Raw genomic sequence first — 17,352 nt, forward strand, 5'->3', positions numbered from 1 at the left:
GCATCTCCAGTGTCTGGCAACATGCCTGGTAGCTGGTAGATGCTCAATAAAGATTTTTTTGAATGAATAAATAAAGAGATAAGGCAACAACATGATGGAAGGGAATGCCAAGATAGGAAGTCACTGAACACCAAGATGTGAGGAGCTAACCTCCACCCCCACCCCACCCCACCCCTGCAGATTAAGCGCCTCCCCCAAATAAAACCCGGATAATCCCACACCAAAAGTTAATCCACACTGCTCAGGTCAATCCGGGTTACCACCCCACCCCCCTCCCCTCTTCCCACCCAACACTCTCACCCACCTCTTTGCTTAATCAAAAGAGTAAAGGAAAAGCAGGCATGGGAGTGGGAGAGGGGAGCAGCCCTGGGACACCGCAGTGAGACCAGCATCCGGGGCAGGAGAGGGCAGAGCCTGACTGGCTGCCCCAGGATTAGGGTTAGAGGATGGAGTGAAGCCAGCCCAGGCACAGAGCCTGAGTTGCAGGACAACACGGGAGACTCCGTGGACGGGGCAGGCTGAGGACCAATGACCATGAGCAGCAGGGAGGAGCAGCAGGGAGGAGCAGCAGGGAGGGCCATCGGAGGCCAGGCCAGAGTTCTGCATGGTCCCTCCAGCCAACCAGCAGCCAGGCCCGTGCAGGGCACATCTCTGGCCAGCCTCTTTCTGAGCTCCGCCCTCCTTGACCTGGAAACTGGGGGCAGCCCAGACCCTGGCAGTTGCTGCCCTCTTGCGGCCACTCTACAGAGGTGCAATGCTCTCAATGTTAACTGAGTGTTTACAGAAACTCAGTGCCACTCGGGTGCCTAGAGACCCCCCAGCAGGCCACTGCAGGAAGTCCGGCTCCCCAGGTGTATGCTGTGCACAGCTCCAGCTAATCCCCATGGGAACATCGTGCTGCCCAAGTCTCCTCCATACCTACGCTCCCACTGGTTTCTCTATCTACCCTACAGTTCACCTTCGGGTCAAGGACAAGCCCATCTCCTCATGCAGTCTTCTTAGACTCTGATCTCTCTCAGGGCTAGTCCCCCACTCTCCCATATGTGTTCTCATGGGTCCCCAAGAGCTTTCTGTGACAGCACTTGCCGCATCACAGTTATTTGCCAATGGTTGTCTCCCCCAGAAGTCTGGGCCCCTCTGGCAGTCTGTCCCTTAGCCCTCACCCTAAGCTGTTTAACAATGTGTGCTGTGAGGACTGGGGATACAAACCGGGAGAAGCAGAATACTTTTACATATTTATTTATCAAAACTTGCACAAACCTGACCTCATTCACCAACACAAAACACACAACCAGAACACACACACGAGGCCTTGGAGAAGGCTGTCAAGTACTTTGAAGGACAAGAGGGAATAAACAACTGGGTGGGCTTTGGTTTCATTCGCAGGGGTCTGGGGAAGGCTCTGGTCCCATCCCTGCAAAGGCAGAGGAATGAAAAAGACTATAAATAGAACCCTGGGCCCCGCCAGCTTTGGTACATTTCAGGTCATCCCTGGCACCTGCCCTGGCCCGTAACCAACAGCAGGAGCCAGGAGGGCAGAGCCTGGGCAGCTGGTGCAGGCAGGCCCGATGTGCAGCCAGAGGGCCCCTCCAAACAGCCCCTAGTGCTCTGCAGGGCATGAGGTAAAACTGGGCAGGCTCTGTATTCACTAGCTGCCCATGTCTGAGGGCACAGTCTTCTTCCTTGACCGGACCTTCAGGGAGCGCGAGGTGCCCTGTGGGAGAGAGAGCAGGCATACCATGAGGGGTCCAGGCTGACCTACCACAGCAGCCTGCCTCCCTCTTGCTTTCCTCACCACTGACCTCTCGAACCAGCGGTTTCTTCTTGATCGTGCGCAGGCTCTGGCTGCGGCTCAGAGGCTTCTCTCGGGGCCGGGGTAGCGGCTGGGGCACTGCTTCTGTATCTGACCAACACTCCTCCTCCGTGTCGGTGTCCTGCAGGCCCCCTGCTCTGTACGCTGTGTGAAGAGGGAGGCCGAGGAGGCAAAGTTGGGCATTTATAGTCTGAAGGTCTGGGGCTGAGCCCTGGGGGAAGCCACAGCTTGCATGGAAGAAGCCAGCCCTCTTGGGACATTTCTGAGTCCCCCTGCCCACTCACCAATGGGTGGTCTGTGGCGGGGCATCTGGTCCTCCAAGTAGAGCGGATCCTGGTAGTTGGGGGCACGGGTGTCGGGGATGGAGCGCAGGTCCTGCATGGAGAAGCTGCGCAGCCTTCCAGCCAGCGCACCCTGACTCTGCAAGGAAGGGGGAGCCACTGTATCACCTGAGGGAGGAGGCAGGGCTCCTAATAGGAAAGAGTCTTAGCCAGGGAAGCTGCCCAGGGAAATCAAGGGCTGACCTAAAGATAATCACTGGGGCAAAGGCCTCAGAACTGAGAGCAACTCAGTAACCTTCTAGTCCCAGGTCTTTGTGGCACCAACAGGAAACTAAAGCCCAGAGAGCAGGAGCAGCTGCTCACGGTCAGTGTCAGAGCCAGGGAAGTGTGAACTTCCAGCTCCATGCTCCTGCCAACACCACACCTGTCACCTCTCACCCCTGTTCCCTGCTATGGACAGCTGTCATCTCTGGGCTCACTGACAGAGGGCTGAACTTGCCCAAAAGGCACTGGGAGTGGAAGTGGGGGTCTGACGGAGGCTGGGCCCCAGGGCACCTTGGTGGCAGCCTGCACAGCTGCTGTTGCAGCAATGTTGAGGCCCCGCTTCCCAAAGCTGAGCATCGTTTCGTAGCTGCGCTCCTTGGCTTGCACAATGTAGGTGTCGATCTCCTACGGACCAGGGCACAGAGAACTCAGAGAACAGTCCGAATCACTCTTCCTCTGCAGACCCATAGAAGTCACTGAGTACCACACCTGCCAGCCCACCACCACCCATAGTGAGCTGGCTACCACACCAAGAGCAGGGCTCCCCACCCATCCACCTAGTCCTACACCTCAATGAATAGCCATGCTCCAGCCTCCCCCTCCCATTCCCAAACCAACTTCCAGCTGACTTTTCACTCTCTCAAAAGGCCACTCACATGTGCCCCTGCTAGATTATCCCAGAAGAGGAAGGCTAGGCTCTGTCAAGGTCTCACAGACTAGGATTAGAACCCAGGTGTCCCAGTGTCCTGAACTCTGAGTCAGGGCCCTTTCCCTCACACCTGCCCCTACGCTTACGTCCCTGCCTCCCCCTGGAATACCTTCTCATGGCGGGACAGGGATGGGTGGACAAATTTGCGGTAAAGCAGGCTGGCTCCTTTGGTGTGGGGCGAGAGCAGCCACAGCACGAAGGCCATCTTGATCTCGTAGTAGAAAGGGAACCTGTCAGAGCACAGGGAGACAAGGTCAGCCATAGAGCCAGTTTGAGGGTAGACAGCCCCTCCCATGGCCCACAGAGCCCCCGCTCCCATACCAGGAAATAAAGATGTCTGAGAAGGCCTCCACCGCCATGAAGAGTGCAAAGACAATCCAGTACATCATCCACCGGACCTGGAGGTGGGGGAGCAGAGAGGTCAGAGGCCAGTACCTGAGCCTACAGAGCCAACTCCCCTGTCCCAGACTGATCCAGCCCTGAGATGCCAGAGAGCCTGTCCTGCTGCATTCCCCTGGCACCTGGATGGCCCTAGAGAGATGCCTCTGAGAAACTGCCACTCATTCCTGTGCCCAGCCCCAGCGGGCTTCCCCCACAAGTTCCTACAGAGGCACCTCAACGGCTCGCCCTCCATCCACACTCATTCCACTCAGCAGCTGTCAGCCATTTATGCCCCTGGAGGAGAGGGAGGTCAGTTCAGACTCTCCCCACCTCCCTAAATCTACCATACCCCCTCCAAGGTTGTCATCCCGCCCCACCTGAGCCAACACACTCACATATTCACGAATGTTCTTGGTCTTCACAGCCTTATAAGAAGCATAAGCTGGGTACAGCATCCCAAACACCAGCCTGGAAGAGCGGCCGAAAAAGCAGAAGGGGAGTGTGAGGGGCACCATGCCCTGCCCCCCACAGGTGGCCACCTCCCCCACAGGTTCAAGGTGACAGTGCCTACCCTGTTCTTCCCGCTTGGCTTGCACAACCTGCATCTGAGTCAGTGCCCTAGAGGCCACCTCCCCACCCTGCTGTTTACAAACATCCCAAGCCTGTCCAGTCCTGCACTGTGGCCTTTGGGTGCACAGGTACACAAAGCCACTGAACACGGTGGGTGGGAGGCAGGCTACTGAGGTGGTGAGAGCACCTCCCCTCCCACGGACGTGCGATCAGGCCCAGGGCCGCCAGGCCTGACGCTGCCAGGCTGCAGACAGGGATTTCGCGCCAGGTACTGAAGTACTGGAAGGCGATGAGTATGGCACAGTGGGGAGGTGGTGAGTCATGTGACTGCTCAGATGGGAGGCAGGCACCTGGGAACTCCGCTCACAACATGCCACAGCACCTGGTGTGTGCCAAGGGGCTTAGGGCCAGCCTGTGGCCTTCCACCCCGCACCCGTCTGCGGGGGTGTGAGCGCAGGAGGGGTCGCCATCAGCCAAGGAGGCTTTGGGGGCTGGGACGACGAGCCCGCGGGGCCCGGTGCCGCGTGCGGGCCGCGGATCCGTTACCCACTGCGGTGAGTGCTGCGGGTGAAGGAGCTCAGGAGCACCCCTTTCCCACCAGACATTCCCAGGGTTCACCCCGGGGGCGGGGAGAGGGGGTGTGCGAGCGGCCATACTCACACCACCAGGCGACAGATCATCCAGGACACCATCCTGCAGCCTCGGAGGCGCGGGGAGCCCCGGGCCTGGAACGGGGGCGATCAGCGGAGGGGCGGGAACGGGACGAGCGCTCGCACGGCCGCTTGGCGGCGGCGGAGCCCGCAGCTGCCCCGCTGCTCAGGGCGAGACCGGCCGGCTGCGCCGAGGAGGCCGGGCACCGGGCGGCCGACGTGGAGCCAGCGCGGGAGGCGCGCTCTTCCGCGAGGCCGCGCCGCCCGGCAGTTGAGGCCACGACGCGCACGTCCGACGGGAGCACCGGGAGTTCGGCGCTCGCCGCCGCGGGTCTCGGGCCGCAGGGGGCGGGGGGTGGCCTTCGCTCGCGCGACTCCCCGGGTCCCGGCAGCAGGCGGCCGGCGGCAGCCTCGGGGCGGGGTTTACCGCTCACTTGAAAGTTGCAGGGAACTGGGATCTGCCCAACCCCGCGCCTCCCGCGCGCGGCGCAGGCGCAGTGCGGCCCGCAGGGGGCGGGGCGAGGCCGGGCGGCGCGCGGCCCGCGCCTTAAAGGGCGGCGGTCCTCCGACCTCCGTGCAGGTGGGGCCCCTTGGTTGGAAAGATTAGGGGATGGCCAGCGACGACGAAGTGGTGGGGCGGTTAGGGTGAGGTGGAGGAAGCGAAGGAGATTCGGACTCCAGAGGTTACGCGGCTGGCTCATCCGCGGCTTCCCGCGTTGCCTCGTTTTCCCGTCTGTGAAATGGGCGCGGGCACGAGATGGGTGGAGGTGCACCCTTCGAGGCTCGGGCGCAAGCTGGAAGGACGCTTGGCGAGCCCCAGCAGATCCGGGTCTTACTTCGCTGGGTCCAGAGCTCAGGATGGGGAAAGCGGGAGGAGATGGGGAGAGGGAACCTGGGGCACTCATCGCCCCCATCCTCCTACCCCGGGAGGGCGGGCTTCAGGAGCCAACTTCGGTCTGGGTCCCTTGCCAGAGCCCACAGCGCTGGGCAGGCTGACAGGAGGATTTGAGAGGTTCTGGGCAAAGCCCCCAGCCGCCGTGCCTTCCTCACCAGAAGTTTGAAATTCCACCTATTCCTCTGAGCCAAGAACACAAATATCCCTGAGAGCTTAATAATATCACCATTTGCCATTTTGTAGTGCATTTTTGTGTGCAGGGTCTTGATGTTTACAAAGATCCTTTAAAAAAAAAAAAAATTAGGAAATACTCTCAGGGATGAAAAGTTACTTGCCCAGCGTCATCTGGTGGCAGGTGGACCAATGCTTGGCTGGATCAGTCATCTACAGGTGGCTTTGAGAGGGAACGGGGAATGAAGAAGCTCCTCTGGGAGGCAGGTGTACACCTGGAAGAAGGCGAAAGGCTCCAAAGAGAAGGCAAACTCTGCTGCTTCTACAAGTTTCCACATGGGGTTGCATTCTGTGTCCCTCTCCTGCTTAGTGCCTCCTTCCCCCCTCTGGAAATGGATAGCACAGCATCCTCCCACACCCTGCAGCCTCCCCTCTGCCTCGCAGGGCTGAGGTGAGGATGACAGCAGAGCTGTGGGGGTGGGAAACGGGCAGTTATTACTTTTTATTAGAGCCACATTTAACGCCCACCACCCCCTTGGAAGGATGAAATAGGTAATGATGGGGGCCAGGGAAAGTAGGCTACTTGGGAATAGATAAATAAAAACATATTGTGATTATACTTAATTATTATCATCATTTTTATAGGTGTTGCTGGGTGTGAGAGCTAACAGTGAAACTGGCCCACAGGAGAAGCTTCCCTGAGGCCCTACTGCCTCTCCTCGCCTAACCACCCCCTCACCCCCGGCCTAGCTCCCATTCTGCTTTGGAAGAATAAGAAATGCCAAGGTCTGGTATCCAACCATCCATCTCTAGGCAGAGTCCTTGGAGAAGAAAGATGTGACTGACTCAGTAGGGGACCAGCTCAGGAGGAGCAGGGTGGGGGTGGGGGTTTGCATAAATGTCTATGCTTTGGGAGGTAAGGATGCCTGGGCTGACTGCACACGTGAATCTCGGGTTCTCTGGTACCTGCTGAGGAACAGCTTTCTCCCACCAGCTGTCTTCCAGAGTCACCATGTGACCCCAGCATCACAGGCTTCTCTCTACCCTCCTTTGCTGGGGAAGAGCTCCTCTGTGCCCACTCTAAGCCCTGCCAGCTGGGACGGTCTCTCACAGGGAGACTCCTGATCCTGATGACTGTGCTTGGGAAATCTAAGGCACAAGACGTGAGAAGTCTGCTGCTGAGAGCAGGGCTCAGCATGGAGGGGCATGAGGCTGGCGGCTGGGGGGGTGTCACCCTCCTCAGCTTTGGCAGAGCGAGTGGACTCTGCGTCTCATGGCCTTTGGTCCTGAGCTGTTGACACAGCCATCCAGTTACACTGAGTTGCTAAGCAGCTCTCTGGACACACAGATGACTCCAAGGGCAGGTGTAGAGAGCAGGGAAAAAAGTGTCTCCATCTTTGGGAGGAATCTTGGGGGAGTCAGGAGGAACAACAGTCAGGGTGATGTTTATCTTTCTACTGGGCAACAGAGTGCCAATGGGTCTTGGAGACTCAGTGCACTCTGCCTGGCAACCTGACCCTGGCACAACATGAGGGCCCATTCCCCATATGAAAAATCAGAACAAGCATTCCCTGGACAGTGTGGCTGGGGGACCTGAGGGGTCGCTGCTAAGCCAAAAGCCCATGAATGTGGTTTGAGGAGATGGAAACCCATACATATCACCTATGAGATTCCCCCATTGTTAAGAGTGGTCAGGGGTAGGGTTGGCTGGGCAACTGAGGCTACAGGTAATATGTAGGGCACAGGGGCCTTGAGACCAAGGATGTGAGTTCTCCCCAAAAGGCATGCTTCTCCTCTAACACAAAGCAGCCTTCTCTGAGCCACCTGTGTCTCATACAGTCCTACAGACCAATAAAAATCATACTTCTATGGCACACACACTCTTCGAAGGGCCTTGCATATATTAATAGACTATATACTGAATACATTTAAATTTCACACTAACCCTGTCAGGTAGGTATCGTGACTATTCACATTTTACAGATAAGGAAACAGATACAAATAGGCTAAGTAACGTGGTTGAGGCACCCAGCTTGCTTGAAATCTCACACCGAAGGCAGAGGGTGGCAGTGATGGCAGACATTTGTCCAGCAGAGGGGGTGGGGAGGAGAAGGACCACTGAGCTTGTCTTTGGCAATGTTGACTGGAATTGACCTGACAGAGGGGCAGACAATGACCCCAATACTGTGATCTCCAGGAAGGAACACTTGGGCCATGAGTCAGCCCCAGGTGATGGAGACTAGTCACACTCACCCAGCACCAGAGTGTCATCATCATGAACTCCCAACCTCAGTACCTGCAGACCTTAGGGGTGCCCACTCACCCCTCAGAGGGAAGGGAGCTGGGAGGAGTGGGGTCTGAAAGCTGACACTGGCCCCCTGCCAGCAGGAGGGACAGACAACATTCTATGTTCTTAATGAAACAGCTGCTGCTCACCGTTGCCACTGGACACCTGAGAGTTGGCAATGGGCTGGGAACTTTTTATTTGAAGCAAGTAAATTATAGCATTGCCCCCAAGTGCCCCCCAACCCCCACATCCTGCCACCAGAAGCCCCTCACACAGTCTGGGCATAGGGAAAAGCCGCCCTTCCCCATGCCTTCTCCACTCGCCTTGTACTTCACAGCTGTCTAGCCCCAGCACACAGCAGAGGGCAGCAGCAGATTGGCTCCCAGGTCACTCCCCAGGCCCTGCCATCAAACCTCTACCACTCAGTTTGCCCTGAAAGGCAGTGCCCCTGGGGTGTGCATCTGTGGACTGGAAGGATGCCAGAGCCCCCAGGGTGCTCTCCAGCCTGGCTCTACTCCTGGAACCCGCCCAGATGATGCAAGTGTTTGCAGGGTCCCTGGCCTGGCCAGCTCTTGGAACTAGCAAAAGGAGCTAGCACGGCGCAGGGTCCACATCCCAAAGGAGGAACTGGACCGGGGGCAGGGCAGGGCTCCGAGGCTGGGGCAGCCACGGGAAAGAAAAGCAGGAAGGCTTTTGTCTGGGTAATCTGCTGTCCATGGTGACAGACTCAGAGAAGAAAGCTCCAGTGAGAAAAGAGCCAGTACTGGGAGGGAAGAAGTCATGGTCTGCTAGGGCTATTGTTATTGCTTTGGGCAAAGGAACTTTGCCCCCAGGAGTTCAAGCTGATGCCCAGAGGGGCACCACCATTACCACCCTTATCAACTGCAGGGTGGACACCAGGGATGAGCAGAGGAGGACAGAACTGTGTGCCCTCTCCAAAAAGGGAGGCAAGGTAATGGAGATGGGCCCCATTTGGCAGCATTGAGTCTGCACATGTGCACAGGAAAATAGGGATGTGGACAGGTGTATGTACATGCAGGAGGAGCAGACGGTAGGTGAATGTACCCACAGTAGGAAGGATGTGGTTGTGGCTGCAATGTGGGGCACGAGCAGGTTAAACAGACACCTGGAGCACCAACAGGAGAGACCAGAGGGTCAGAAGCTCAAGACCCTCCCTCCCAGCACTCCTTCCCCTCCTCAGGCCAGAGCTTGTGGAAGGCAACAGATTGAAGGGGCCTGCAGGTGGGGTGGGGGTCCAAGGGTATCCACAGATGGGAGGGCCTTGGGCACTGGGTTGCCTGGTGCATAAAAGAGTTCTCATGCTGATTTCAACTATGATGAGTGGCTCCAGGGGCCAGTCCATGAGGTGCCCATGCTTACCAGGAGTGTGTGTACATGCACGCTGCTCGCACAGAGGCTCCCCTCAGCCTCCAATCCAGAGGCCTTGGCACCCGTCTAGGCACTGAGATCCACCACTACGTGTCGGTACACAAGCGTCTGCCCCTTAAAGCTGGGGGCCAGGAGCAGCTGGGCGTCCCCAGCAGGCATGTAGCAGAAGGCTCGAGGGGCCTGCACAGCCAGCTCTTGGAATCGCACAAACTTCTGCCGCCCCTCATCCCACTGGTAAATCTGGGTGAAGGAGAAGTCACTGCCCAGAGCCAGGTAGCGGCGGCCACCCACAAGAAAGGGCTGCAACGCCATGGAGCCCCGGGAGGGCAGGGCCTGTACCTCCGAGAAGCGGGTGCCCTCCCAGCGCAGGATCTTGGAGTCCCCTATGTATCGGCTGAGGCACAGGTAGCTGTCGCGTCCAGCCCGGAAGTGTTTCACAGCCTGGGCATCAGGCACCTGAGTCACTTCACCCTGGGCCACAAACTGCTTCTGGGTGCGACTCCACTGATAGATGACAGGTGCCTGGGAGCTACTCGACACAATCAGCCGAGGCTTGCCCTCGCCGTCCACAAACTCCAGGTCGGTATCACGGTGCCATGCGTGCAAGGCCTGGTGGGAGTAGAAGCCGTTCTGGTGCCAGCGGTAGAGGCTGGTGGCACCCGCCTTGGAGCTGTCAGCCACAGCGAAGTACCAGTCACCGTCTATGCGAAAGGCCTCCAGGTCATTGGGCTTGCGCACACGCTGGGGGTCGATGTCCTGCAGTTTGGTGAAGCGTGTGGTGTTGGGGTCCCAGTGGTAAATGTAAGAACCACCAAACAGCTGGGCCACCACCACATACAGCTGACTGTCCACCACCATGGGCTTGCAGTGCACGGCTGAGGGGGCTGCGGGAAGCAGGGGAGCAGCGTCAGGCAACACAGGTAGCTTCGTGCCCTGGCCCAGCCTTGGAAAAGAGGGTCAGTATGCCCTGACCCTGGGCCGGAGCCAAGTCCCTCTGTTACAGTAGTCCCTCCCCACTGACATTCCTCAAATTGCTTCACAGCTAATAATTAGCCTCAGCATCACCCTCCATCCGCCCTTGCCCCAGGGCTCAAATATACACTAACACCGAACACGAAATAGGTGCCCTTAGATATTGATGGACTCTTTACCATAGCGTCAATAATTAAATTTATATTGTGTGCAGTCACTGTGCTAAGTATGAACACATTGCCCCAGTATTGCCCCAGTTAATCACTCTGAAATGCACCCAATTATTTTGCCATTTCACACAGAAAGAAACTGAGGCTCACATTCTAAGTGACTTGCCCAAAGCTACCTACTGGCAAGTGGCCAGGCAGGGGAAGGAGAGAGAGTTTGAGCTAGTCCATAGCTGGGTGCAAAATGATAGCTTGATTTCTGGAGAGTTGTGTATGAAAACACATTCTCCCAAGAGCTCCCACTTTTGAAAGGCTTTTATGTATGACAACAAATGTACTTGTCCTCAACTAGATTGATTTCACCCCTTCCCAGGCACCCAAGCATATGGGGCCACACTCCTCACCTGTCCTGATGTTTCCAGTCATCACTTTCACGCACCTTCTCCCCAAGGGAAGCTTGTGCTGAGCCTGAGTCTCTGAGTCCTTCTTGCACTCTTAGTCTGCCAGCCCAGTTCCTAATGACTGCCAAGCTCCACATCACCCAGCTCCTGAGCCACTGCAGCTCAGACTCTCCTTGCCCGGACACCCTCAAGCACCTCAAACTCCAGCTGGCCAAAACTGAGTTCCACATCTACCCCCTAACCTGTTCCTCCTTTCCTCCTCTGTTCTTGATGTCCATTTGTGGCTCCATCTAGTTACTTCCACCAGAAACCTGGGAGCCATCCCCCAAACCTCCCTGTCCCTCCCTCATCCACAGCTGATCAGTTCCCAAGTTCAGTCAATCCTTCCTTCTGCTTTCTAGTACAGTTTGTGTAATATTGGTGTTATTTCTTCCTTAAGTGTTTGTTAGGGAAGCCATCTGAATCTTGTATTGGGGGAAGGTTTTTTTTATAATTACTTCAAGTTCTTTCATAGATATAGGGTGATTTACATTTTCTGTTTCCTCTTGTGTCAGTTCAATCCCCTTTTCTAAATATAACTCTCCATCCCACCGATGCTGCCTCAGTCCAGGCTCCAGCTGACCCCCTACTGGTCTGCCCACATGTCTTGCTCCATGCTTAGCCATTCTCCACAATGCTCACAGAGGGAGTGGTCTAAAATATAGATTGGATTGGCTCACACACTTTCTCAAAGCTTGTCAATGACCTTGTCCTCATCTCTCTTGGGCCTGCAACTGTCCACCTTGAACCTTATGCTGTAGTCATATAAGTTGCTTATATAAGCCTGCATTCACACAATAAGCTGTTGCACATCTTCTTGACTTTGCTCATGCTGTTCTTTCTGCCAAATCATCCTTCCTACATTTTTTTCTCCTAGCTAAGTCTCCCTCAGGGTTCTAGACTCAGCTTAAACTCACTATCTCCTCTTTTTTAGTTCACTGGCACCACCCAGATACTTAAGTCAGAAACCTGGTCATCACCTTTGATTCCTTCCTCTCCCTCATCCTTCAAGACTCACTGTAGGCATCCCTTCCACCAGGAAGCATTCCTTGATTGCCCAGGGCAAGCCTCTCTTTTGTATTCCCAATGCATCGTGTCCACATTTCCCTCTTAGCACCAACCTACCATATGGATGTTATTTGTGTAACTCAATGGAGAAGAACAATAGAAACCACCACCCCCCTCAGCTCTCCCTAGCTGGGGCCAGAACAGCGAGGTTGGGCACAGTACCTGGGATTCTATCATAATCTCGAAGCTGCCGTTCAACATAGTCCCACTTGAGGATAGTGCAAGCGCTGGCACCTGGCTGGGCCAGAGCCACATAGAGGTCGCTGGAGTAAAGGAAGGGTTCAGCTGATACCGCTGGAAAGGACAGGGTCTGGTACAGCACAAAATCTGCAGGGATTGGTGAGGGGAGAAGAGTAAGAGTTTGTTGAGTGGTAAGGGTTGCTTAGCAAGCAAGGGAAGGGGCTGGGGAGTTAGCTCCCAGCCTGAGGTCCAAGGCAGGGGCAAAGGCAGGGGCAACTCCTACCTGTGGTGATGCAATCGAACTCCCGCAGTGGCAAATCCTGCACCTTGTGCTCTTGGAAGCGGGGCGGGCTGGCGCAATAGATGGGGGCCACTGTGGTGTTGGTGTGTGCCAGCCACTCCACCAGCCACTTCACCTTGCAGTCACAGTTGAGCGAGTTTCCCCGCAGATCCCTGATCATGAGGGTGATGGAGGGGACAGAGAGAGAGGCAGGCTTTCAGCTGTTCAGCCCACCCAGGACCTCAAGGTTTCAGAAGTAGATATTTTCAAGGCTGCTGCTGGTTGCTCATGTGGCATCTTTGTGCCCATTAGAAAAAGGTTCCCCTTGGGGTGGATGCAGCCCTGTGGACACATGCTTGGCCATCTGAGTGGAGGCTGAGTTCAGCCCCTATTGCCTCCTTAACCAGGTGCCTTTAGCAGTGTATAACCTGCTCAACTCTGTGTTGCAGCCCGTTTCTTCCCACCCTTCCACAATCCAGGGCTTTCAGACTCTTGTATAAATACTGATCAATGAATGTGACTTGCTATCAGACTTTAATGTAGATTCAAATCAAACATAGATTTAGAAAGCACATGTTTGAAAAACATACACATATTGTCTCATGTGCATTTTAAGAGGGCCTATAGATGCCTGAGGAACCCCAACTTAGAAGGCTACCAACCTATATTTAATTTTACTTAGCCTTCTTAGAGCCCCCACCCCCTCCAAACCAAGCCCTCTTAGCCTCTCAAGACTTTATGATCTTCCCAATCCTGGCTCCCACACCACTCCCTCCAGGAATGCTCCCCTCTGTGGCACTGTCAAAAGACCTTGGACTCAGGCCTTACAAGTCACTCAGGATGTCCAGGGGCCGAAAGATGTCTCTAGGCAGTGTCTGCAGGTTATTGTTGGCCAGCGAGCTGCAAGAGAGACATATGGGTCACCTGAAGATTGTGACCAAGGCCAAAGGCCACAAGAGACAGAGATGGGAGTGGGTGGGGATTCGGTGGGGCTTTGATCCAATGAGTCAGTGTATGTGTGGGATGTACTCACAGGTGTGTTAAAGACTTGAGTCCTCGGAAAGTAAACTTGGATAGTGCCCAGATGTCATTGTTCTCAATGAAGCTGGAGGAAATGAGAATTGTCTCAGCTACCACTCCAGATCCCAAGACCCCCTTCCCCCACCTGTTTCCCTACACCATGCCTAGAGTCCAGCCCATGGCCCTCAGACAGGCTTTTATTCCAAATGTGGTGACACTAAGCCCGTGGTGACACTAAGCCCGTGGTGACAGGGCATCCAGGCAGGATGGTTTAGGCAGAGGGATGGATGAAATGACCTCTCCTCTGCTCAGGTCCTGCAGTCACAGGATTCAAGGGCTCTCACCTCCCCCAGACTTCCTCATTCAACCTCCCCTCTCAGCCCACCCAAGCCCTTCTCCTTCCTCCCTTGGACTTTCCATTTCCCTTTCCTTCCCACACACAGGTACTGCAGGTGTGACAGTCCTGTGAAGGCACTGTCTCCGATCAGCGTAAACTTGTTGGAGTTGAGTAACCTGGAGAGACAAAGGCAGAATTAGAGTTTCCAAGGGTGTGCCTGCTGCCTCACCCTTGGGCTTCAAGGCCTGACTGCCCAGCCTCCTACCCTCGGGACCTCAGCAGAGAACCCCAGAGCAGCCTGGGTAGCAAGACCAGGCAGGAGCTGTTCTGGTCCCAGAAACTCCCAGGGTCCCTGTTTGCTCCCAGGGTATAAACAGTCCGGACAGATCTTTCCTGGCAAGCTGGGTCTACCCCATGGCATCTCTGCTTTGTGTTCCACTCTCACCCGGGGCTTCCAATGTAAACAACCACCCCTTCCACTGCCCCTGCCCAGGCCACCACCCGCCTTCCACAAGGCCCTTTCCATACAGGAACTGCAGCAGTGGCAGGTGGGAAAATGCTCCATCCTGGATCTCCGAGAAGGCAGCGTTCACCAGCGTCCTGCAGGGGACACCGAAGTCAGTACTGTGAGGAGTATGTAGGGACTGTGCCAGGTGGACAGCACAATGGCTTCTGGATGCACTCACCCTGTAAACTCCCAGGTCACCAACCTGGCCCTCACCTGAAGTTGTCTTCTCCTTCTCGTCACTGCCTGCCTCATCGTTACCTCCCCTACTGCCTCCCTGAGCACCAACGGCCCCAGGTTCAGCGTCCCACTCAGCCAAAAGAAGTTTCCATTAGCCACACTTTCATGATCCTTCAAACACCCACAGTGTGCTGGGTGCTGTGGAGGGATGGGGCCCTGGGATGGGGGTAGGGATTAGCATCCTGCTCTCAAGGACCACACAGCCTGTCTGGTCCCGGAGGCCACTGCTGCATGTGACAGGCCGGCTGGCTGTGTGCAGAGTGGCTGGTGAGACCGGTGGCAGGCATCTGCCCCTTGCCAGTGTGGATGTATCTCACTCCCACCCCTCCCCATGCTGCCTCCTTCCCTCCCCCCACTAGAAGCCTTTCTGCCCTTGATGTGACATCACAGGCAGGGCCCACATGCTGGGGTAAGCAACCCCCCTCCCTCCAAGTCCAGAGCCCTGCACACAGTAGGTCTCATTGATGCTGCTGGTGGTGATGATTCATTCTTGGCCCCGAAGTCCTGTTCTCCCCAGCCATGGCTGCTGAGCCTGCATGACTGCAAAACTCCCTGCCTGGCTGATACCTTGAGTCTTCAGTCCTGAGGTTACCCTGGAGTCCTCCTGGTCCCCATATTCCTTAGAAGGGGAATGGGGTTCTCCCCATCAACTCCCAGAGTGGTCCTTGCCTTCCTCCCCCTCTTGGCTCTCCACCCCCTGGACCAGGGCTGGGCACTCACAGAGAGATGACCTCGGCGGGCAGGTTCCTGGGCACTGCCTTCGAGTCCACGCAGAAGGCCGTGTCCCTGGTGCAAGAGCAGCTGGGCGGGCAGGGAGGCGTTTTGGGGGGCCTCTTGGCACTGACTTGCAGCATCAGGCAGAATCCGAGCGCAGACAGCGCCAGCAACCTGAGCCCAGAGCCCCGCCTGATCCGCAGCCCCGCCATGCTGCCTGCGAGCTCTGCCTCCGCCCCCGGCGGCCCGGCCGCCCCACCGCCCTGTCACCCTGCGGGCTGGCACCGCCCGGCCACCGCAGCCGCTGGCGCTGGCGCTGGCGCTGCCGCAGCGAGGGGCCCCGCAGCCCACGGTGAGCCGACTCCTCCAGCCCCGGCGCGGGCTGCGGTCCCCCCCCGCTCGCTCCCGAGCCGACTCGGGTGGATGCGCGGGGAGCGGAGCCGAAGGCCGACCAGCTGGGCCCGCCGGCCGCGGACTGCGGAGGCGGCGGGGGCGCGCAGGGCGGAGGGGGAGCCCCCGGCTGGGAGTAGCCGGAGACGGGAGTGGCTGCGGCCCTGGCTGCTTTGCGCTTCATGCCCTCCTGGCGATCTCTGCGCCATCTGCCTGTGTGCCTGGTCCCCAGAGCGTCAGCGCGCGAGTGCATGTGCCCGAGGGGTGCCTGCGCATCCTAGGATGGCATGACCGTGTGCATGTGTGCACCCCTGGCTCTGCAAGCACCGCACAGATCCCTTGTGAGGCATTACCGCGTAGGGAACCCTGGCCACCTGTGTCCCCGTGTGTATGTCTGGGCCCTGGGGGAACACATCCTCTCCGCAGATTCACGGGCATGTCATAGGTGACAGGTGTGTGTCTGTGTTCACATGTGCTTCTGCGGCTCATGAACAGAATGCGCCTTTGTGCCTGCGTGAGCTGAAAGGGGAATGTCGTCACTGGGGCTGGAGTGGGAATGTGAGGAATTCTGGAACATTTCTCACTAAACAACCACAGCCTGTTGGAGCTGGGAAGAGTCTTGGAAGTTTTCCAGTCCAGACCTTTGTTTAACAAATGAGGAAACTGAGGCCCCAACCAAGAGGAAAGTAGCCAAGCTTGCTATCACACCTACTGTGTGTTGTGTACTCTACTTACTCAATCCTCTCCACCTTTTGAGATAGATGATATTAATCCCTTTTAACAGATAAAGAGAGTGAGGCCCATAGTACCAGAAAAAGAGAGTGACCGAGCAGGGGTTTAAGCCCGTTCTGCCCAGCTCCAAAATTCACTGTCATTCTTCCATATCAGGTGTGGTCCAGGCAGCCCAATGGTCCTTGAGAACCTTCCAGGGATTGTTAGAGGTAAAAACAATTTTCCTATCAACGTTACAACATTACTTGCTCTTTTCACTTTCGTGCTCTCCCAGAGTGCCCTGGAATTTTCCAGAGGCAACATGTGTATCTTCTATTAAGGCAGACATAAAAGAAATTTGTAAAAATGTAAAACAATGATACTCTTCTCTCTCTATATATATTTTGCTTTGTAAAATAGTTTCCTTTAAAAATTTTTGTTATTTATAACATATAATGGATTTATTATTGCTATTTTAATTTAAATCATTAATAAATATTTGAAAATTTCTCTGTAAATTTCTATATGGTAAATATAAATACATATAACTAACCCACATACACAAAAGCTCTTTGGGATCAGAGTGTTAAGGGACCCTGAAACCAAAAAGTTTGAGAACTGCTGCTCTATACCATGTTACCACTCAGTGGTGTGTGTATGTGGTGAGGGTGAGAGTGACTGTCCTAAGTGCTCCCAGGTACAGGACAAGGGGAGCCTGGAAGTCAGGTGGCTGGGCTCACAGTCTTGTGCTTTTTCCACACCAGTCCAGGAAACCCAGATCACTGGGTTTAAGGTTCTTCCCCAGCTGTCCCCAGCTTCTGCCAGCAGGGCATTCTCTGGTCTGCGTTTAAGTTCAAGCAAGGGATGCCCTTGCCCTTTGATGCCCACTTGCCACTGTTTGTCCAGCTGCCTGTCCTG

At 55.9% G+C, this 17,352-nt stretch overlaps 2 protein-coding genes across 2 annotated transcripts; both read right to left on the minus strand.

Moving 5' to 3' along the window:
• Window positions 1-1,494: 1,494 nt before the first annotated feature.
• On the minus strand, window positions 1,495-4,995 carry REEP4 (receptor accessory protein 4). The gene is made up of 8 exons (XM_016221103.2): window positions 4,679-4,995; window positions 3,844-3,916; window positions 3,389-3,465; window positions 3,177-3,297; window positions 2,650-2,763; window positions 2,098-2,233; window positions 1,803-1,957; window positions 1,495-1,714 (listed from the first exon to the last, which is right to left on the minus strand). The coding sequence occupies exons 1-8, from the start codon at window positions 4,708-4,710 to the stop codon at window positions 1,649-1,651; spliced, it is 774 nt and encodes a 257-aa protein (XP_016076589.1). The 5' UTR covers window positions 4,711-4,995; the 3' UTR covers window positions 1,495-1,648.
• Window positions 4,996-8,066: 3,071 nt separating this feature from the next.
• LGI3 (leucine rich repeat LGI family member 3) lies at window positions 8,067-15,580 on the minus strand. Its single transcript, XM_016221102.2, has 8 exons — window positions 15,340-15,580; window positions 14,403-14,474; window positions 13,979-14,050; window positions 13,551-13,622; window positions 13,346-13,417; window positions 12,521-12,690; window positions 12,220-12,384; window positions 8,067-10,294 (listed from the first exon to the last, which is right to left on the minus strand). The coding sequence occupies exons 1-8, from the start codon at window positions 15,543-15,545 to the stop codon at window positions 9,477-9,479; spliced, it is 1,647 nt and encodes a 548-aa protein (XP_016076588.1). The 5' UTR covers window positions 15,546-15,580; the 3' UTR covers window positions 8,067-9,476.
• Between the last annotated feature and the right edge of the window lie 1,772 nt (window positions 15,581-17,352).

Source organism: Miniopterus natalensis, chromosome 4 (genome assembly GCF_054644295.1).
Source record: "Miniopterus natalensis isolate mMinNat1 chromosome 4, mMinNat1.hap1, whole genome shotgun sequence".
Classification (NCBI taxonomy): Eukaryota; Metazoa; Chordata; class Mammalia; order Chiroptera; family Miniopteridae; genus Miniopterus; species Miniopterus natalensis.